The sequence below is a fragment of the Felis catus genome, chromosome D4 (assembly GCF_018350175.1).
Source record: "Felis catus isolate Fca126 chromosome D4, F.catus_Fca126_mat1.0, whole genome shotgun sequence".
NCBI lineage: Eukaryota > Metazoa > Chordata > Mammalia > Carnivora > Felidae > Felis > Felis catus.
In genome coordinates, this window is record NC_058380.1 from 74,198,475 (window position 1) to 74,220,149 (window position 21,675).

Here is a 21,675-nt window from a genome sequence, read left to right on the forward strand (position 1 = left end):
CCCACGGCCTAGAAACCCAATCTCTCCAATCCGACTGAATCCATGCCCAGCAATGTCAGCAATGCCCAGTTTCCTGGCCATCTGAGGCCCTACTGTGTGGGCAGTCCTGAGCTTCCCTCACGGGGTCCTCAGAGCAGCACTGCAAGGCTTCCCTGTGCTGTCTGCAGATAGGAATCTGTCTGATGGACAAGACCCCCAAATTGGCCCACGGCCGAGTGCAATGTGGGGCAGCCCCCGGCCTGCTCTGGGGTTTTCTGGCCACTTCATTCCTGTAAAGGCCGGAGAAAGGGATTCTTATCCGGGGCTGAACAATGGAGCAGCCCACACCGCCTCTCTGTGCCTCAGTGTCCTCAGCTGTAAAATGGGAAGAATAGTATATCACCTGCTGCATAGGGTTGTTGGAAGTATGCAGCCAGTGTCTGTGTCTGGCCGGTGGCAGTGCCCTTGGCTGCCAGCTGTTGGAACTACTGTCACTCCCTGAGGAGCACCACACGGGGCCTTCTCGTGTCATTTCCTGGAACTCCTCGGTATCACCATTGTCCCTTCACCCTACCTCGCCCCCATTCCCCAGCTGAGACGAAGAACTCCTAGATGGGAAGGGACCTGTTGAGGGTCTGAGCAGCTGGTCCTGTGCAAAGCTGGGCATGACCCAGGTCTCTGCTCCGAGCTGCCTGGGTCTTACAGCCTGAGGGCTCCTGCTCGGGGTGCCCAGCGGGGCAGACCGTAAAGAGCACTATGCTGTGTTCCATGATCCTGGCTGCACACCCAGGTCTGCCCTTCCCTCTCTGGCCTCAGTCTCCCCATCTGTAACCCTAAGTAGGCTGGACTTCATCTCTGACGAAGGCCCTTTCCACGCTGTGTCGAGTATCTAGAACTCCCCAAATTCACCAGGAGCAGGAAGTGTGACTTAAAGCCCGTTGTGTCCACAGGGGGAGCAGGGCGAGGATGGCAAGGCCGAGGGGCCCCCTGGGCCACCTGGAGATCGGGTAAGTCCCCCTTCCGGTCCCCTGGACCCCCACCCAGGTGGAGCCCTAGCTTCTTGCTGTGGGGAGGGGGAGGGGAGGTTGGCAGGGGTGAGGCTGCTGCCAGCTTGAGAGCCGGTGGCCAGTGAGACCCAGATCCAGGTCTGCATCGCCTGCCCCTGGTGGCCCATATTTTGTTGTCCTTGTCATTCAGGGCCCCGTAGGCGATCGAGGAGACCGCGGGGAGCCAGGGGACCCTGGATACCCTGTAAGTATCAGAACTCCTACCCGCTGGTGGCATCCAGCATGTTCTGCAGGGACATTCCTCAGCCCTCACAGGCGCCTGGCGGGAGAACAGCCTTCACCAAGAGACAAGCCCTCCCTCCCACCATCAGTGCCCAGCTTGAAGCACAGACCCCCTGAAAGAGGGCTCAGGCCAGAATTCATGCTGGCAGGGGGACCGTCGGAGGGAGAGGATGAGATAGGAGACAGAGACCCCTTTCCTCGCCGGGCCTCAGTCTCCCCATCCGTGGCTGGGAACAGCTCTCCCAACAGAAGCAGTGGACAGAAGCAGGAGACAAGCCACTGGGGGAGCACGCGGCCCCCCACCAGGCTCCTCCTCTCACGGGCAGGGTCATTATTCCACGGCTTTGCAGATTTGCGAGCCCAGAGAGGGGACGATGACACATGACTATAGGACGAGTAAGCGCTCAGGGGCTCCTCCAGGCCGGAAGTTGCCCCGGCCCCCAGCCCTGCCAGGATGGGCCCCCTCACTGGTCTCTCCTTGGCTTCCAGGGGCAGGAGGGTGTGCAAGGCCTCCGTGGAGACCCAGGCCAGCAGGGCCTACCAGTGAGTGGTGCTTCCTGTCCCCCACCCGGCCCCCGCCCCGGAGGTGGGTGGACAGCAGTGGGGGAAGTAATGGCCCCTTTAAAGCACAGAGGGATCCTCCCTGTGGGATAGCCTGGGGCAGTCCCCTCTGGTTTCTCCTGCCCTGATGCTTGGGGCGCCCCCAGAGCCTGCACCCCCAAGCCCCTCCCACCCCTCCCCCTCCAGGCGGACACTGGCTACTGCCCTCCCCAGGGGGGAATCTTGGGGCTGCTTTGCATCATCTCACCTTGGTTTGCAGGGGCATCCAGGACCCCGGGGACGTCCAGGACCCAAAGGATCGAAAGGGGAAGAGGTGAGAGGGCTGACGTCCACAAGGGAGGCTGGGAGGGGCAGACACTGGCCCAGGCGCAGAGCATGTGGGAGGCTGAGCTGGTTGGTGCCCTGCAGGGTGCTTCAGGTCAAGATCTCTTTGCTTCAAAGGGCCTGAGGGGTGGGGGTGGGGGGGATTACCAGCCCAGTATGTGGGGCCTCCAGGAGGGGGACTTTCCTGTCTTGTACCCAGAGCCCTTACCTCTGCCTCCACTGAGGCACTGAGGTTGTTGGGCCGGTGCTGTCTGAATGCCCTCAACCTCCCCTGCCCCCCCACCCCCCACCACTGTCCCAGGCCACAGGGATATAGCCACACTCTGAGGATCAAAGGAGCTCCCGGGCTCAGGTTCCCACTAGGAAATTGCCGTACCTAGAGCCTCTGTAGCAAGGGGAGTCAGAGGGGGGCCCAGGGCCCAGAGCAGGGGCAGTGACAGCACTGGCAGGTTCCAAGGCCAGCCTGCCCCTGGGCTTCCAGGCCGGGGCTCTTGGGCCCATGTGCAGATTCAGATGCTGCCCAAGAGGTAGAGGGACAGGCCACACAGGGGCCCCATAATCCTCTCAGCACCTGTCCCAGAACTCCTAAGGGTCTGTCCTCTTCCAGGCAGCTTCCATCATGTGCCCCTTGATTTTTCAGGGACCAAAGGGAAAGCAAGGCAAGGCAGGGGCACCTGGACGAAGGGGGATTCAGGTGAGTGACCCATGCACGGCCGGTTCTCTCCCGCCTGCCTCCCAGCCCTCCCCAGAAGCCCTCCCCAGCTTTTTTTTTTTTTAATGTTTATTTTTGAGAGAGAGAGAGAGAGAGAAAGCGCATGAGCAGGGGAGGGGCGAAGAGAGAGAGGGAGCCACAGAATCCAAAGCAGGCCCCAGGCTCTGAGCTGTCAGCACAGAGCCCGATGCGGGGCCTGAACCCACAATCCACGAGATCATGACCTGAGTTGAAGTCAGACATTCAACCAACTGAGCCCCCCAGGCACCCCATCACCAGCTTCTTTTATACCTCCAGGGCCTGCAGGGGCTGCCAGGGCCTCGGGGCGTGGTGGGGAGACAGGGCCCCGAGGGGATGGCTGGACCAGATGGGTTTCCTGGCCGGGATGGTCAAGCAGGACAGCAGGTGAGCAGGGGTTAACAGATGGTGTCTTGTGTGTGTTGGGGGCGGGGTTCTGCCATAGGCCATGGGCCAGGAGAAGCAGGTTTTGGAAACTTGCATGGGGCAGAACCAACATATCCAGACGTTTCCTGCATGGGCAATGGCCTCAGTCCTTAGGACCTGGGAATGTGGCCTTCTGACTGTCCATGTTTGCACCCAGAAGGTCCTGCCCCATCCAGTGCAGGGAACTTCTGCCTTTAAGGTCCCTCCTCCTCCCTACCTGCAAATGCGCAGCATTTTCACTGGTCCAGCTGTCCTCACACACACAGGCAGGATGACCTCCCCCGTGGAGTCTGACCTCCCCCTTCCAGGTCCACCCAGAGTTCACCGGGACTTTGGAGTCATTCTGCCTCCTTGGCTGCCTATTTCCTGAAACACAAGAGATCCTCTTTTGCCATCTTTCTTTACAGGGGGAGCAGGGAGATGATGGGGACCCTGGCCCCATGGGCCCTGCAGGGAAGAGAGGAAACCCAGGTGTGGCCGGCTTGCCTGGAGCACAGGGGCCCCCAGGATTCAAGGTCAGACTCTTGTTAATACACGTACCCACCCCTGGCACCCTTTCAGCCTTGGTACTAACCATAATGACACTAAGCAATGTCATTATGGGCACCCATGTCCCACGGCCCATGTGAAAATGGAGTTCATGTCGCTGACATTTCTCAGGGGTCCCTGCCCCAGGCTTGAACCTGACTTACAGGAAAGTGTATCCAGGTAGCTAATAATTATAGAAGGCACCCTCCAGGCCTTAATAAAACAGGCAAACTGGTTACTAAGCTGTCCTTGGGCGCCCTCTTGTGGGCCTTCGTGGAACAAAGGCAAGGTAGTGCTCCCAGCCAGGACCCCCTTCTAACAGGCTTCTTTTTAGAAAGCTTCCCTGAGCGGTGGGGAGGCAGTCCTGAGTCGGTCTGAGCCCAGGACTAGACACAGAAGGGGAGACTGAGATGGATGGGTCAGACATGGCTCCTCCTGCCCTCCCCAAGCTCGAGGTTTAGTTGGGGAGAGGCTGGAACCCTCTGCGGGAACAGCAGGCAGAGGGAGAGGTGGCCTTGGCCCAGGGAGGGTTTAAATGAGGCGAGAAGGGGAGGAACGGCTGGAGCAGGGGTGCGGAGCTGGGAACTTCATGGTCTGCTGGGAGGAAACAGTGTCGAGGAGAGGCAGGGTGGGGAGTGGAGGGGAAGTTGGAGCTTGAATGCCACAGTAAGGAAAAGAGGCTGTCCTCTCAAGGAGGCTGAAATTCTGAGCCCCCACCGGGCCTGTATCTGAGCCCAAGAATCCTGAGATGTCGGCTGACCCTGTGGAATCACTCTCTTGGGTCTCCCTGCCCCTCCCCTAGAACCATGTCCCCCTTTGGTCATTTTGATATTTTGGGTTTTTTTTTTTAAGGGTGAAAGTGGATTGCCGGGGCAGCTGGGCCCGTCTGGCAAACGAGGGACAGCAGGTGGAACCGGGCTTCCTGGGAACCAGGGGGAGCCTGGATCCAAAGGCCAGCCGGTGAGTGAGCCCCCGGGAATACAGATGTTCTCACACACACATGCACACAAATACTCACGTTCACACATGCACGCACAGGCCCAGAAGCCTCCCTCCTGCTCTGTGACAAGGGCAGAGCAACAGCCTCTCTGGGCACCAGATACTCGTCTGCCTCCCCTGAGCAGGGTGGCAGGAGGGAGGAGGCTCAGAAATGAGATCTGAGGGGCGCCTGGGTGGCTCAGTCGGTTGAGCGTCCGACTTCGGCTCAGGTCATGATCTCACAGCTCGTGATTTTGAGCCCCGCGTCGGGCTCTGTGCTGACAGCTCAGAGCCTGGAGCCTGCTTTGGATTCTGTGCCTCCCTCTCTCTCTGCCCCTAACCCACTCACCTTCTGTCTCTGTCTCTCTCAAAAATAAAAATAAACATTAAAAAAAATTTTTTTTTAAAAAGAAATGAGATCTCAGTGGTCCCTTCAGAATGAGGAGATGTGGATCGCCGCCTGAACCTGAAGTAGCCTTGTATCTATCTAAGAAGCTCATTCTGTGATTTAAAAAGCATCTCACAAGGAAAACTCTGGGCTCAGATGACTACAGTGGAGAATTCTAGTAAAAGTTTATGGAAGAAGTACTACTGATTCTTCATAAACTTTTCCAGAAAATTGAAGAGGGGGGGGGCACTAATTCCCAGCATAGTCTATGAAACTGACATTACCCTGATGTCAAAGCCGGACAGAGACATTGCAAGAAAATTACAGACCAATATATCTCATAAATAGGAATACAAAAGTTTTCAATACAATTTCAGAAATACCAATCTAAGAATATATAAAAAGGGTAGTACATCAACACCAAATGGGGTGCCTGGGTGGCTCAGTCAGTTGAGCGTCCGACTTCGGCTCAGGTCATGATCTCGTGGCTCGTGGGTTCGAGCCCCACATCGGGCTCTGTGCTGACAGGTCAGGGACTGGAGCCTGCTTCGGATTCTGTGTCTCCCTCTCTCTCTGCCCCTTGCCTGCTCACACTCTGTCTCTGTCTCTCAAAAATAAACAAACATTAAAAAATTAAAAAAAAAAAAGAATGATTGACTGATTTTTTTCCCCAAGAAGCAGAAAAGAGTCAAAGATATTTGTTCTCACTACTTCGAAGTTTATTTTATTTATTTTGAGAGAAAGAGAGAGAGAGAGAGAGAGAGAGAACACGGGCGTGTGTGTGCTGGGGAGGGGCAGAGAGAGAAGGAGACAGAATCCCAAGCAGGCTCCACACTGTCAGCGCAGAGCCCGATGCAGGGCTCGAACTCACAAATCGTAAGATCATGACCTGAGCCGAGATCAAGAGTCAGACGCTTACCCAGCTGAGCCACCCAGGCACCCCTATTCTCACTACTTCTATTCAATATTGTACTGGCAGCTCTAGCCGATGCCATAGGAATAAAAAAATAAATAAAAAGCATTCATGTCAAACAGGAAGAGGTGAATCTTTTTATTTGTAGATAAAATGATTATCTATATAGAAAATCCGGTGGAGGGGCACCTGGGTGGCTCAGTCAGTTAGGCATCTGACTTCGGCTCAGGTCATGATCTTATGGTTTATGAGTTTGAGCCCCGCCTTGGGCTCTGTGCTGACAGCTCAGAGCTTGGAGCCTGCTTAGGGTTCTGAGTCCTGCTCTTTCTCTGCCCCTCCCCTGCTTGTGCTTGTTCTCTCTCTCTCTCAAAAGTGAATAAACATTAAAAAAAAATAAAAATAAAAAGAAATCCAGTGGAATCTACAGGAAAGCTACTAGGACAAGTGAGTATAGCAAGCTCAATATGCACACATGAACCAAATCTCGGGGTGCCTGGGTGGCTCAGTGGGTTAAGCGTCCGACTTCGGCTCAGGTCATGATCTCATGGTCCATGAGTTCAAGCCCTGCATCAGGCTCTGTGCTGACAGCTGAGAACCTGGAGCTTGCTTCGGATTCAGTGTCTCTGTTTCTTTCTGCCCCTCCCCCACTCAGGGTCTGTCTCTCAAAAATAAATAAACTGTTAAAAAAAATGAACTGAATCTCTATGCACTAGCCATGATCAGAACTTGAAATCTAAAAAGCAATACTGTTTATAATAGCAGAAGACATAGGAAATACTTAGAGACACATGTGACAAGAGGTGTACAAGACACGTGGGCTGAAAAACTGCAAAGCATTTCTGAAATAAATTGAGGAAGACCTAACTCAATGGAGGAACTTACTGTGTTCGCTGGTCAAAGGCGCAATATCGTTAAGATGTCAGTTTTCCTCCAGTTGGTATCTGGATTCAACGCAATCCCAATCAAAATCCCATCAAGGCTTCCTTGTGGAAAATAAGACGCTGAGTCTAACATTCGCTTGGAAATGTGAAGGATCTGGAAGAAACAAAGCAACTTGAAGAAATGGGCGAGTTGGAGGACTTGTAGTATTTGATTCCAAGCTACAGTAATCAAGAAAGTGTGGTATTGCCATAAACATACTAATAACAGATCAAAGGAACAGCACAGAGAATCCACACGTGTAGTCACACACGTGTACGGATAACTGGTTTTTGACAAAGTTGCAAAAACGATTCAGTGGATACAGAGCAGTCTTTTCCAGCAAATGGTACCGGGACACATCCATCATACACCTAAAACTGTACAACTTTTAGAAGAAAGGGTAGAAGAAAATCTTTGAGACCATGGGTTATACAAAGATTTCTTAGATATGACAGCAAAATCATGACCCATGAAAAAAAATTGATAAAGTGGGCTTTATCAATATGGAAGGCTTTTGCTCTTCAAAGGTAAGAGAATAAACAAGACAAGCCACAGACTAAGAGGAAGTACAAATCATATATCTAGTAAAGGGTTTGTATCTAAGATATGTAAAGAACTCTCAAAGCTCATTAATAAGAAAAGGAGTAGCCCAATAAAGAAATGAGGCAAAAGGCTTAGACGCTTCAGAGAAGACGGACGGATGGCAGATAAGCACATAAAAAGATCAGCACCGCTAGTCTTCAGGCAAATGCTCATTAAAACCACAATGAGGTGCCATTGCGCACCTGTTGGAATGGTAACAATTTTCAAAGGCTGAGCACACCAAGTGTTGGCAAGGGTGTGGGGCACCTGGAACTCTCCTACTCCGCTAACAGGAATGTAAAATGGTGCAACGACTTTGGAAAACAGCTGGGCGCTTTCTTTAAAAGTTAAGCACGCACCTACGGTATAATCCCGGCCTCCAGAATCGCTCACACCCCGTCGCTCCCCACAATGGCATCTGGGTGAATATGAGCAAGTTCCTGCTCTCTCTGAGCCTCGGTTTTCTCATCTGTGAACAGGGCACACTGTGCCCCCCTGGGCCGATGCAGGAATGCAAAGCACCTGGCACATTGCAGGCCCACAGCTAATGGTTATTCTGAGGGATGCAGTCCTTGGGAGAGCCTTTGGGATGGGTGGGGAAGAGCCTGTGGGTCCTATCATCCTCTTCCTTGAAGATCTGGGAAGGGAGAACCTAACCGTTCTAGAGCATTCTCACCTGACAGAGGGCATACAGTGTCCAGTGTGTGAGCTCTTCACCCTCACCAAGGTGGAGCCGCTGATGTCCCTGGGAGAAGGCAGGCCCAGAGGTCCTGGGTGGTTGGCTGGGCATCCTTGTCCTGGCCCCACTCACCCCATCTCATTCTGCTCCCCGCACAGGGCGACTCTGGCGAGATGGGCTTCCCAGGAATGGCCGGCCTCTTTGGACCCAAGGTACAGATTCCTACTCCATATCGTTCCTGTTGGGGTCCCATCCATCTACCTAGTCTGTCCATTTATCCATTTACTTTTGCAACAAGTTTTTCATAAGCACGTACAGTGGTGGGCCGGAAAAGAGCGAGAATCGAGCACGGATACCCTCGTTCCCCAGAACTCACATTCCAGCAGACCCGGGTTCTAAGCCCAGCTCCCCAGTTTATCTGCTCTGTGCCTTAGGCAAGTTACTTTGGATCTCCAGTTCTCAGTTTTGCCATCTATAAAATGGGTGTGATAACCATAGAGGGTCGTTGAAATGGTTAAGCACAGAGCCAGCATACTGCTACCTGCTTAGTGATTGTCAAGCCACCCAGACACAGACAGCCCTTCTTCTGCCTCCCACAGGGCCCTCCTGGAGACATCGGCTTGAAAGGCATCCAGGGCCCTCGGGGGTCCCCCGGCTTGATGGTGAGTCCTCTCCTCGTCTGTGCTAGTGGGGACAGTCGCCCAGGCCAAAGGCTGGCCAGCCATCCGCTGGGTGGATACAGGCCTTATTCCTCCTGCTCCTTCAGACTCGAGCCCCCTCTGCCCGCAGCCTTCTATCCCCTTGCCTGTGCCCTTCCTGCCCAGCTGGGCTGCCGCCTCCCCCTTTTACCTGCTCCCCTCCCCCCACTCTTCGTAGCCCACCCCAAGGCACACAGGAGGGGCCCCGGAGGTGCGTGGTCTGGCCCCTGTTTGAGGAAGTCTCCCTTCCATCCCAATGGGACACTCAGGCTGCCGTCCACTCTCCTGTCCCTGTGACTCAGTTCCCCAGGCCCTAGGAGGAGAACACACAAGCCTTTCTCTCTCCTTTAGGGAAAGGAAGGCATCATTGGCCCCCTCGGAATCCTGGGACCTTCAGGACGCCCGGTACGTGTAGGGGGCTGACCAGAAAGACTGCTGAGGCAAGCTTGTCTCTGTGACCCAGGGCCAGTCTGAGCCTCAGTTTCCCCATCTTGGAAATAGAACTTCCCCTCTGAGTCCTCTCTTACTGGGCCATGATTTATTGCAGGGTCCAAAGGGTGACAAAGGCAGCCGAGGGGACTTGGTGAGTCGATGGCTGCAGGGGGCAGCACTCCAGTGGGTAGGGGTGGGGTGAGGGACAAGGGCAGGGGCACAGCTCAGCCCTATCCCCTAACTGTCTCTCTCTGCTTCTGTCCTCCTCCAGGGACTGCAAGGTCCGAGGGTGAGTGGGCTGGGGTATGAGGGCTGGTGGGATGGGGATGGGGTGTGGGGGGTGGTGAGGACCACTGAAGTCCTCAGGCACCTTCTTTCCCTTTGGACCTCAGTCATCCCATCCGTACCCGTCTGTGCTGGAGGTACGACTGTCCTGGGTCTCAGGTCCACTTGAGGAGGCCTGGGGTGGGGAAGATGGAGGGCCTCTGACCCAGCCCTCACTGTTCTTCTTTCCCTCCAGGGTCCTCCTGGTCCCAGAGGCCGGCCTGGCCCACCGGTAGGTATCATGCTCGGTGCCCTTGAACTCCAGGGCAGGTGGCAGAGCTCCTTTGAATGAGGCCCAAGGCTTTGCTGGCAGGTGCTTGTCTTGGCCCTGACCCTGCAGGGCTCACAAGCTTCCACAGACTTCCAGGAGACTGTGGAGCACAAACTCTGCCTCCAGAAGAGCAGAGACCAGCTCTGCGTGTCCCCTGTGCCCGGGTGGCCCCTCCAGGCTCCTGACAGCCCCTGCGGACTCCAGCACCCAGACCCCACCAAATACTGACTGAGGCTCTTCCTTTTCAGGGTCCTCCAGGGAGCCCTATCCACTTTGTAAGTTGGAGAATGTTCTCTTTGGCCTCCTTGGGGTAAGGCCTGGGAGGGTGGGGGGATGGTTGGCAGCTGACCTCGTTCTGGTCACAATGGCTAGAACCCTAAGCTAGGCCCAGGGTTGCCCATGTGGTTTTGTCCCCCCACACTGGACCCTGGACCCTAAAGCAGCAGAAAGAGGCCAGAGGGTGGGGAGTTGATGTTTTAGCCAGGATGTGCCCCTGACTGGGAACCCAGGGGGACACTCCAGCGGCCGGGCCCCTGGTCCTGATCCTGTTAGTGTGCTCAGTACAGATCAGCTGACTGCCGAGAATCTAAACAGGTTCTGATATCAATTCAAGCTTGACCCAGGGTGGCCGTTTCCCATACCCAAGAGCAATTCTGGGACACCAGCCGAGTACCCTACAGTTCAACTCCATTCTGGCACTGTGTATCGGGAGAAAGCATTAGACCCCACCGGTTCTCGGTCCCACGGGACCCAACCCCCATCCTGTCCACCTCAGATGCCTGGTTGTCACCTGCGCTTCTACCAACTGGCTATAAAGCGGAGGTCCCCATGCCCCTCATTGGGGTCAGTTAATTTGCTACAGCAGCTCACAGAGCAGAGAAACGTTTCACTTACTAGATGACCGGTTTATTATAAAAGGAAATCACTCGGGAATAGCCAGATAGAAGACAGGCACAGGGCAAGGCATGAGACAGAGGCTCAGACTCACGTGCCCTCTCCGGGTGGCCACTCTCCCCAGAAGTCAAGGTCTCTGAGTGCCATCCCTTTGGGGTTTTAGGGAGGCTTCGTTACATAAGCGTGATTGATGAAATCATTGGCCATTGGTGTTGATCCAAGGCCTCCGAGGAGTCCCTCCCCGTGTTACCACTGTGCTGGCTGACTGTGACAGTCAGGCCCTGACGGCCTCCCCGGGAATGGCTGAGGGGGAGGGCTGAACGGAACAGGAGCCCTCGTGCCCCTAGGCCCCTTGGAGCTCTGCTCTTCTCATCTCTCAGCATCTCACTGTCCGTCCCCCCAGCGTCATCCACCAAAATAAACTGATGGCTCTGACCTCTCGCTCTGCACCGACCCCAGCCCTTCTCTTCTCTAAGGAAGCCAGACAGCTAGGGGAAAGTGAAGAGATCTGGGGGTGGGGGGGGTGGGGAGGGGGGAACCCTTTCCCTCTAAAAATGGAAAATTCAAGCAATTTGAATTTTTTTTGCATAAGAGCTGATATATTGAGTGTTTGTGATAGGCAGACATCGTTAGATGTGCTTTTCATGGATTAGCTCACTGATTTCCTCTCAAGGTTCTGAGAGTTTTATAATCATGCCTATTCTCAGGGTCCTGATGCAGAGAGATGGTAAGCAACCTGCCCAGATCATGCAGTTAGCAAGCAGCAAGGCTGAGATGTGAACTTGAGAAATACTTGTAGAGTCCGGGCTCTGGACCTCTCGGGCTTTGCTCTCGGTCCTGCTCTCCCTGTCACTGTTCTCACGGCAAGACCGCTGCTGTGCTTCTGGAAAGTCCAGTGCTAAGGTTGGAGGCACAGGTGTGTGGTTGACAGCTACAGTGCAAGCCAGAGGAGAAACACAGGCACTGCCGACACACAGAGAAAGGAACCGCACCCAGCCTGGGGGCGGGAGCCCGATGAAGGATTTCCCGAGGAAGCTGACATGTAGGATGAGTCTAGGGCAGGGCTACTCAACTGCAGCCTTTACCAACAAATGATTCTTTGCTACGAGTGATTTTAGGGTGTTTAGCAGCGTGCCTGGCCTCTACCCGCTAGATGCCAGAAGCAACCCCTCCTCCAGTTGTGACAGCCAAGAATGTCTCTAGATATAGCCAAATGTCCCCCAGGGGGCAACACTGCCCCTCGTTGAGAACCACTGGATTAGGAGATAGCCAGATGGAGCATTGGAGGGTAAGAAGAATGATCCAGGTGATGGGAACAGCATGCGCAAAGGCCCCGTGGCTAGATAGAGCATGGTGCTTAGCGATTTGGGAACACAAGAGTGCATCTGGTGCACAGAGTTTGTGTGACCGAGAGAAGAGACGCTGGGCCAGAGACCGCAACACTCAGCCCAGGTCTTGTAACCACGTGGAGGAGTTTGTACGTAATCCTGAGGGTGATGGAGAGCTAGGGAAGGCCTGGAGAAAGGGAGTGGAAGGGTCAGCCCTGACTCCGTTTGCAAGTGGAGGAAAGACAGAGAGTTCCACAGAAGGCAGGCGACTTGGCCGTGATACCACCCGGGAAGGTGGCTGGGAGAGCTCGTGCTCAGACCCTGGGTCTCCCTCTTGGTGAGTCTGGGGAGGTCTTGGGGCCAGGAGCGGGGACAGGATGCACACCCCGTCTCCTCTTTGCACAGCAGCAAGATGACCTTGGAGCAGCTTTCCAGACGTGGATGGACACAAATGGCGCACTGAAAGTAGAGGTACCTCCCGGCCCCCTGCCTGCAAGAGATCCCCTCCTGGGGGAGACAGAAGGAATGGCTCGTGTGTGGTCAACAGCCTCCATGTGGCCTGCACCGAGCGTCCCACAGCTTATTTGTTCCCTGAGCTGGAGCTGGCGACTGGGGGGAGTCGATGCTGGCCCTCCATTCCCCTTACGCTTCCAGACTCTGGGGCAGCCCCCATCCCATCCCTGGCCCCCAGTTTCCCTACCTGTTAAGTGGGGGGAGCCGCATCATCTCCCAAGTACAAGAACTCGCGGCTGCAGAGGCTTAGACCTCGGGCCGGGCCAGGACCTCAAGGAGCCGGTGACCACCTTCTCTCCTCGTGACAGGGTTACAGCCATCCAGACCGGCTGGTGCTGGACCAGGGAGGGGAGATCTTTAAAACCTTACACTACCTCAGCAACCTCATCCAGAGCATTAAGACGCCCCTGGGCACCAAAGAGAACCCTGCCCGGGTCTGCCGAGACCTCATGGACTGTGAGCAGAAGATGGTGGACGGTACGAGGGCCTGTGGGGTCTGAAGACAAGGCTTCCGCCCCTCGGGGTGGAGCGGGCCGGTCAGGGGAGTTCCAGGAGGGGCTGGGGGAGATGGGGCATTGGAGTCTTGGCTCACTGGGACCAAGATTCTGTCCTTGGGGAGACAGGCACCTGGGGTGGTCGTTTATCCGCTCAACAAACAGTCACTGGGCCCCACAAGGCAGGCCTTGTGCTTCCCGGGTGTGGGGGAATGCTTGCACCCTTTCAGAGCCCACAGTTCTGCAAGCTGGGGACAACTATTGCAGTGCAAGCAGATAAGAGCCTTGTCGGGGCTCCAAGGGCGAGGACAGGGCAGGGGACTGGGGAGCGGGGGGGCTGTCATGGATTCTCTGAGAGCCAGGATCCCCCCCCCCCTTCCCGTCCCACTGACAACAAGGTAGATTAGTGGCCGGTTGTCCTGCTCTTTCAGCTGTGGGGCCTTCGGCAACCTTGGAAGGCCTGTGGGGAAACCAGGGGCCGGCAGAGGTGTCTAGCCGGTGGGGTGGAGGCCTGATTCCCGCCCCTCCCCCCTGCAAGCCTTGGGGGAAGAGCCCCTTCACCCAGATGATCCCTAAATCCCTTGGGCGAGTGATTCCGCCTCTCTCAACCTCAGCTGTCCCCTCGGTAAAGTGGATGCTTCACAGGAGCACCAGAGGCAAGGGCTCAGCCTTGTGGCCCCTCCAGGGCCCCTGCCAGCTGTGAGCTCTGCCCAGAGGCCTTGTTCCCATCTCAAGGGCTCATGGGATCCTTTTCTGCTCCCTTCCCCGACGTCGTGCCCCGCTGGGGCTCCGCGGGTCACCAGGGGTGCAGTCCACCTGCAGAACCAAGCCCCGGGCTCCTCCCCACATACACATGACATCCCCCGTCCATGCTGCCTGCAGGTACCTACTGGGTGGATCCAAACCTTGGCTGCTCGTCCGACACCATCGAAGTTTCCTGCAACTTCACACATGGTGGACAAACGTGTCTCAAGCCCATCACGGCCTCCAAGGTCTGCTCCCCCCACCCCCCGACACTGACCAGTCCTCTCTGCCCCTACCCTGCCCAGGGCTCCAGCCCACCCAAGTTATGGTCTGAGCCTCGGCTGTCTTGCTGCCTGGCTGTTTGTGAGCCTGATTCCTCTTCTGTAAACGGGGGACGAATCCTTCTAAATCTGTGGTTGCCAAACCCTTTCGAGTTGTATGATGATGTTAGTGGTGTTTCCTTCAAGTAGAACTTTCTGCCTAATACCAAAAACAGCAATAGTGGGCCCAGCTGGCCTGGCTTGGAGAGCCGCGAACCATCAGTACAAAAATAAGTCCGTGTGATGCTCACCGAGGACGCACTGCCTGAGCTGTGTGTGCACACGTTTCACGGATGCTCAGTGCCTGCTTCCCACGTGCCTGTCTCTGGGCTGAGGATTTGAGGTGGCTCAGGGCAGCTCAACAAGAAACCAGGACAGGTGGCGGCACTGAGGCATCACCACCCCCCCTGCCCGGGGTACCCTGTGGTGGATTGTGGGTCTGCGGGGTCAGCAAGTCCTCCATATGGGAGGACTCATGCTACAGCGGGAGGAGCCCATTGGCCTGCAGGGGGGGGGGCGGGGCACAGAGAACCCCTGCATCCCATCCCATCGGGCCTCCTGAGGAAGCTCCAGGAGCTGCCCCATGCTGACCTGACCGGCTCTGACCCCGAGTTTAAGAATCTGCACATGGGCCAATTGGTCAGCGGGTCTTGTCGGGTCGCCACCATGTGTCAGACACCATGCCCGGCCCTGGAATTCACCAGGAAACACAGTAGCCTCATCAGTGCCCACCCCCACCCCAGCCAGGCTCTTTCCCCTCTGACTCTGAGTCTGGGGTTTGGGAACCCCCACCTCAAACCTGCCCAGCAGAGGGGTGAGGCCAGAGATGGCCCCTGCACTGGCCATCCCACCAGGAACAGTGGCCACCGTTTTGTGCCGGTCTCAGCCTATAAATAATCAGCGTTGCGGCTGGGCCAGCCCTTGTGGTTCTTATTACGATTGCAAGGTGCCCTTCACTACTAAGAAACTTTGAAAAAGTACAGGTTTGTTACTTACCGGACCTGAAAATCCCACAGCACATCGGGGGCGCACAGCCAGGTCGCTGGTGGAGAGAGGCGTGTGTGCAGGGGCCTGGGGTTCTGCTTTTATTGGGGTCCAGGGTGGGGGCTTAGGGCTCCTCAGCACTTGCGTTACAAAAAGACAAAACCAATGGTCAGGGCTTAAGCTGCATCCACCAAAGCCATAAATCCTGTCCTTGTGGGTTGTTGGGACTGCCATTTCTGGGGTCTTGGGACTTAGAAAGGGTAGGGAGGGCACTTCTCATATTCCCCCTGTTCCAAGAGCCTCTTGATCTACTTCCTCTTCCTCTCTGGGCCTCAGGATCCCAGCTCAGCTCCAAAGACGAACCCCCTCCCACACCCATGCAATGGGGGAGGGATCAGGTGACTTCAGAACCCTCATAGCTGTGGCCTCGGTTCTTTCCCGTCCTTGTTACTCCTTGGCTGTGGACTGGCTCACACTAGACCTCTATGTCCCTGTCTCCAGTGGGCACGCCTCTGGGGGCAAAGCCGGGAAAGGCTCACCAGGAAAGAGCTTCTCTGTGCGCCTTCCAGAGAGAGGTGAGGATATTTGGGAGCCTCGGGCAGCCGGCCTGACCCTACCTCACTGCCGTGTTTCTGCCACAGGTCGAGTTTGCTGTCAGCCGGGTCCAGATGAATTTTCTGCACCTGCTAAGCTCGGAAGTGACACAGCACATCACCATCCACTGCCTTAACATGACCGTGTGGCAGGAGGGCACGGGGCAGACCCCAGCCAAGCAGGCTGTGCGCTTCCGGGCGTGGAACGGGCAGATCTTTGAAGCAGGTGGTCAGTTCAGGCCAGAAGTGTCCATGGATGGCTGCAAGGTAACCCTTGGGGCCCCTCCTGGGCCTCTCATGCATGAACATAGCAATTAATTATATTATAAAATTATAAAATTACTCATAACAATTATTATAAAATTATACATAACAATTAATGTAATACACGTTAGCACATTAATTAGTATGTTAGTGTAATATAGTATATTGTATTAGCATAATTAGCAAACACACAACTTTTATCTTTGCGTAATAGTTTTATTATAACAGTTTTTAAAAATTCCTTTGATTCACTATCATCTCTGGGAAACTTCTGAGAGAAGATGTGGCTGATAGAAATTTCCCAGGCTGCTATAGATGGCTGTACTTACTTGTAAGGCTGCTTGTAGGAGAATGTATTTCTGGTCTTCTCTTTGCCCCCATCCTGACCAGGCTAATTGGTTGTCTTGACACTTGGTTATTTTTAAATGTCTAAAACTGGGTGGGTTGTTGGCAGAGAGGGAGTCAGAAAGTTGTCCAGAAAAACCAGTTGCCCGAAATGAAACAAAACTAATAATACACAGTGTTAGGGAGGACGTGGGGAAACCAACACTCTTGCACAAAGCTATTTGGGAAAAAATTGGTAGAGGCTTTTGGGACCCAGCTGGATATATATACAGGAATACCTCAGAGGTATTGTGGGTTCAGTTGTATTCACTACAATAAAGTGAATATTGCAATAAATTAAGTCTAATTAATTTTTTTGGTTTCCCAGCACACACAGAAGTTATGTTTACATTATACTGCAGCCTATTAAGTATTTAACAGCATTGTGTCTTAAAAAACAATGTACATACCTTAATTAAAAAATACTTCACTGAGGGGCACCTGGGTGGCTCAGTTAAGCGTCAGAGCACATTGGGCTCTGTGCTGACAGCCTGGAGCCTCCTTCAGATTCTGTGTCTCCCTCTTTCTCTGCCCCTCCCCGCCCTCTCAAAAATAAATAAACATTAAAAAATACTTCACTGATCGGGGTGCCTGGATGGCTCAGTCGGTTAAGTGTCTGACTTTGGCCCAGGACATGATCTGACCTGATCATGGGTTCAAGCCCCACATGTGGGACTCTGTGCTGACAGCTCGGAGCCTGGAGCCTGCTTCAGATTCTGTGTCTCCCTCTCTCTCTGCCCCTCTCCTCCTCGCACTCTGTTTCTCTCCCTCAAAAAAATAAACATTAAAAAAAATACTTCACTACTAAAAAATGCCAGCCGTCACCTGAGCTTTCAGTGCATCATAATCGCTGCTCACAGATCACCAAAACAAATATGATAGTCATGAAAAAGGTTGAAATGTTGCGAGAATTATGAAAATGTGACCCAGAGATACAAAGTGAGCAAATGCTGTCGGGACAGTGACACTGACACATGTTGCTCGACACAGGGGGTTGCCACTAACCTCTGATTTATAAAACACACATCTGTGAAGATCAGCAAAGCGCAGTGCAATGAAACGATGTTTGCCTGTACAGTAAAACTTTGGTTTGCGAGCATAATTCGTTCCAGAAACATGCTTGTAATCCAAAGCACTTGTATATCAAAGTGAATTTCCCCATCATGGAAACTCAGATGATTCGTTCCACAACCCAAAAATATTCATATGAAAATGATTACAATAGTGCAATAGAATACAAAATAATAAAGAAAATACAAAATATAAAGAAAAATAAAGACATTAACCTGCACTTACCTTTTTTTTTTTTTTAACGTTTATTTATTTTTGAGACAGAGAGAGACAGAGCATGAACAGGGGAGGAGCAGAGAGAGAGGGAGACACAGAATCGGAAACAGGCTCCAGGCTCTGAGCTGTCAGCACAGAGCCCGACGCGGGGCTCGAACTCACAGACCGTGAGATCATGACCTGAGCCGAAGTCGGACGCTTAACCGACCAAGCCACCCAGGCGCCCCAGCACTTACCTTTGAAAACCTTGGTGGCTGGTGTGAGGGAGACGAGAGAGGAGGGTTATTGTGTAGGACGACTTTCACTGTAATGGAATCACTGCTGTCTATTGGCTCAGTGGAATCTTTCTCTTTTCCTGCAACTTTAACAAGGAACCTATCCAATGATTCTTGCTTTTGCCTCCTTTTGAGGATTTCGCAGAAATGTGACGTTGTATTGTTGTTAAACAGATTCATCGCTCGGGCTGCTACAGCCTTATTCAGGTGGCGCTTTTTTACAAAATTCTTCACTGTTTCCCACATTTTACACATTTCCCTAAGCTCGTTTTAAGTGAGGGATTCCTCTGCCTTTCTCTCCTCCTCCTCTGCAGACGAGATGCACATGTAGACTTCTTATAAAATCTTGCAGTTTCGGCCACTCACATACCTCGCTCATATTTCTCGACGACTTATTTCCTTCTTAACTTCCACTGTGATCGTCTCCTTCTTACTGGCTTTCTTTTCAACCTATTTCTGCATGGGGGCCATTGTACACGCTCACACGGATGTTGACTACAGGACAGTATTAATAAACTCTTGTCATGTACTGTATTTAATGTAACTGGCAATAAGGTAGCAGAGGGAAGGGTCTATATCCGCAGGCAGCCTGGCCTAGAATGAAGCAAAGCATTCCTAAGCTTACACTGTTATGGAAGAGCAAAGGACTGTCTGTAGGTGCTTTGAAGTGACAAAAAACACACTAATGCCAGTCGTGGGCACCCCCTTCAACGTTCTGAAAAATCACTGATTTCTGCCAAACACCCCAGCCTAAGACTCAGCATCCGAATATGGGAAACGATCACCCACGATCCCCCTGGGAGAGGGAGAGAGAGAGAGAGAGAGAGAGAGAGAGAACCATTGGCTCAGTTGTGATCATGTGACATTTAGTGTCACATACTACTTGTATTGCAAGACATCACTCGTTTATCGAGCTAAGATGTATTAGAAATGTTTGCTCGTTCTTATGGAACACTCGCAGAACAAGTTACTCACAATCCAAGGTTTGATTGTATATCCGACATATTTCCAAAGCCTCAGAAACGTATGTATCCTTTGATCCAGCCAATCTACTTCTAGAATCTGTTCTAGGGAAACGAGAAGAACGTGCCCAGGAGTCGAGCTCCGATGACATTCCTTATGAGAATAGAAATAATAGATGCAATCTAAATGGACGAATGCAGGGGCACCTGGGTGGCTCAGTTGGTGAAGCGTCCGACTTCAGCTCGGGTCACGATCTCGCAGTTTGTGGGTTCGAGCCCCATGTCGGGCTCTGTGCTGACAGCTCAGAGCTTGGACCCTCCTTCGGATTCTGTGTCTCCCTCTCTCTCTGCCCTTCTCCTGCTCGTTCTCTCTCTCTCTCTCTCTCTCAAAATTAAAAATAAATATTAAAAAAAATTTTAATAAATAAAAAAAATTTTTAATGGGCAAATACAGATGGTCCCTACAGTGAAATACCGTGAATCCATTAAAGATGGTGAGAAGAGATGAGAAGTGCATGTGACAGATGGTGGGGATTGTGAGGGTCACATGTGTACCCTTTCCCTTCTCCTCTCAGGTCCAGGATGGCCGCTGGCATCAGACGCTTTTCACCTTCCGGACCCAGGACCCGCAGCAGCTGCCCATCGTCAGCGTGGACAACCTCCCTCCTGCCTCATCAGGGAAGCAGTACCGCCTCGAAGTTGGACCTGCGTGCTTCCTCTGACCTCTGACCTCCTGGCTCCTCTAGGCCTTGAGGGGGAGGGAGGAGGAGGAGGAGGCAAAGGGAGGGTCCTTAGGGGCAGGTGGGCCCAGGAGAGACAGCTCACCTGCCCAAGGATTCCTGGGTAGGGCCCCAGCTGTCGTCTGCCCAGTAAAAGTGGCTGGGGGGTGGCAGGGAACGGTGTATCCTTGGGACCAACTGATCCCAGCTCAGCCCCAAAGACCGACCAAAGAGCCAGCCAGAGCAAGCTGGGCCTGCAACCCGCCTGAGCCCTGCGGCCTGTCTCCCAGCTCTGCCCTCCCCAGCTTCCTGCCCAAAGAGCCCCACGTTCTAGCCAGCTTGAGGGGAGGGGGCGTCTCGCCAGCTGGTCCCTGCCAGGGAGCTTTGATGTGCAATATTAGAGAGGAGACATGAAAAAAAGGAGAAAAGGAAAGGAAGAAGTATATATATTTTATTTAAACAAACACAGAGAAGGTGCATTACTATTTTTTCACCTGGGAAGGAGGGGAGGGAAGAAGCAGCCAGAGGGTGGGAAGCAGTGGAGGCCGAGAGGGGGCAGCGCGACCCTCGGGGCCGGAGGTGCCCACGCTAGCTACCTCCCACTGTGAAATCGCTGGTGCTCGCTGTCTCATAGTGTATGTGATTTTTTTTTTTTAAGGAAAAAAAAAAGCCTATTTAAGATTCTGAAGGTGCTACCATTTTTTGCCACAGACTCTGAAGAACCGTTTTGATGTGGGGTGTCATGCACATGTGGTGCTCTCCTCCAAATGACAAAGTTTGGGGAATTTGAACATGTTCCGAGTAGCACCCTTGTGCTCATCAGGTAATCGACTAAGCAGGGGGAAGGAAAAAGGAAAAAAAAAAAAAAAAAAAAAAAAAAAAAAAAAAGCAAAGCCGAACAAAGAAAAAGAAAAAAAAAGAAAAAAAGTAAAAAAAAAAAAAACAAAAAACCCCTACCAGAAACAGAAGCAGAAAGATTCACCTTTTTAATTTATGGATTTTGAAATGTTTGTCCTTCTAAGGCAGGGGGAGGCCTGAGCATGAAGGAATTTGGGCTCGGCCTGGTCACGGTCCTGGAGGGAAGATAGGCTTATCTTGGAAGGTGCGATCTAAGCTGGAGAGTCAGGGGTTGCAGCCTTGACTTTGAAGAAACCAGTTTTAAGAGCGGTGTTGGGTCAGCGCTGGCCTGGAGGTGACATAGCAACATGGAACCATCTCACCACACCACATCCTCCCTCCCAGAGCTTGTCCCTGCCAAGATGAGGCCATCACTCTTGCTTTTCCATTGTCATTAAGTCCTCTAGAAACCCCGCGTCATTAGCTCCAAGGGTAAATGTGGGCTGAGGAGAAAGACTGACGGCAGGAATCTCGGGGTTCCGCGTGACTGGGGGATAGTCAGTGTAATCTGGGCTGTCCTTTATCAGACAACCAGTCAGCCCAGGTTGGATTTTGAGGTTATTTTAAGTATGGAATTATTTTTATAGAAGGGGAAGTTTTATGTGAACGTCTGTTTGTGTCTTCTTTTTTATTTTCTCTAAAAGTCGTGTCTCTTTGGGAATTGGATTTGATTTTCATTATTTAATACCTCACTCTGGCCCACCTTCCCCACCGGACACTTCCTGTATATGCCTCGCCCTCCCGCCCCAACCCAGACGCTCCCCACGGAAGTGCGTTCTTGTAGCAGCTTGGGCCTCATCTCAGCCCTCGGTTTCCCCACACCGCCAGTCTCCACCTGGCCTCTGTCTCGTTCTTGGGATTTTCTGCTGTCCTTGTTTGTGTCTGTCCACAATGTCAGTGTGTTAAAACCCCAGTGGGTTCCGTTTCTCCTTTTTCCCTTCTGGATTTTAAATAAATATTTAAAACTGAGGCAATGGAATGATGCATCTGTGGC

At 53.1% G+C, this 21,675-nt stretch overlaps 1 protein-coding gene across 6 annotated transcripts in view; it reads left to right on the top strand.

Moving 5' to 3' along the window:
* The window catches only part of COL27A1 (collagen type XXVII alpha 1 chain), a 140,816-nt gene extending 119,156 nt beyond the window's left edge, over positions 1 to 21,660 (top strand). For 5 of the 6 annotated variants that reach the window (XM_045042848.1, XM_045042849.1, XM_045042846.1 and 2 more), the window contains 20 exons: positions 930 to 986; positions 1,177 to 1,230; positions 1,758 to 1,811; positions 2,089 to 2,142; positions 2,794 to 2,847; positions 3,163 to 3,270; positions 3,717 to 3,824; positions 4,690 to 4,797; positions 8,457 to 8,510; positions 8,898 to 8,960; positions 9,348 to 9,401; positions 9,544 to 9,579; positions 9,700 to 9,717; positions 9,949 to 9,984; positions 10,272 to 10,298; positions 12,651 to 12,716; positions 13,067 to 13,235; positions 14,135 to 14,244; positions 15,942 to 16,160; positions 19,641 to 21,660. In XM_045042848.1, the coding sequence (XP_044898783.1) occupies positions 930 to 986; positions 1,177 to 1,230; positions 1,758 to 1,811; positions 2,089 to 2,142; positions 2,794 to 2,847; positions 3,163 to 3,270; positions 3,717 to 3,824; positions 4,690 to 4,797; positions 8,457 to 8,510; positions 8,898 to 8,960; positions 9,348 to 9,401; positions 9,544 to 9,579; positions 9,700 to 9,717; positions 9,949 to 9,984; positions 10,272 to 10,298; positions 12,651 to 12,716; positions 13,067 to 13,235; positions 14,135 to 14,244; positions 15,942 to 16,160; positions 19,641 to 19,787 (1,596 nt within the window). In that variant the 3' untranslated portion in view covers positions 19,788 to 21,660. The remainder of the gene's footprint in view (positions 1 to 929; positions 987 to 1,176; positions 1,231 to 1,757; positions 1,812 to 2,088; positions 2,143 to 2,793; positions 2,848 to 3,162; positions 3,271 to 3,716; positions 3,825 to 4,689; positions 4,798 to 8,456; positions 8,511 to 8,897; positions 8,961 to 9,347; positions 9,402 to 9,543; positions 9,580 to 9,699; positions 9,718 to 9,948; positions 9,985 to 10,271; positions 10,299 to 12,650; positions 12,717 to 13,066; positions 13,236 to 14,134; positions 14,245 to 15,941; positions 16,161 to 19,640) is intronic. The other variant, XM_045042847.1, reaches the window with a different exon arrangement.
* Positions 21,661 to 21,675: the final 15 nt, after the last annotated feature.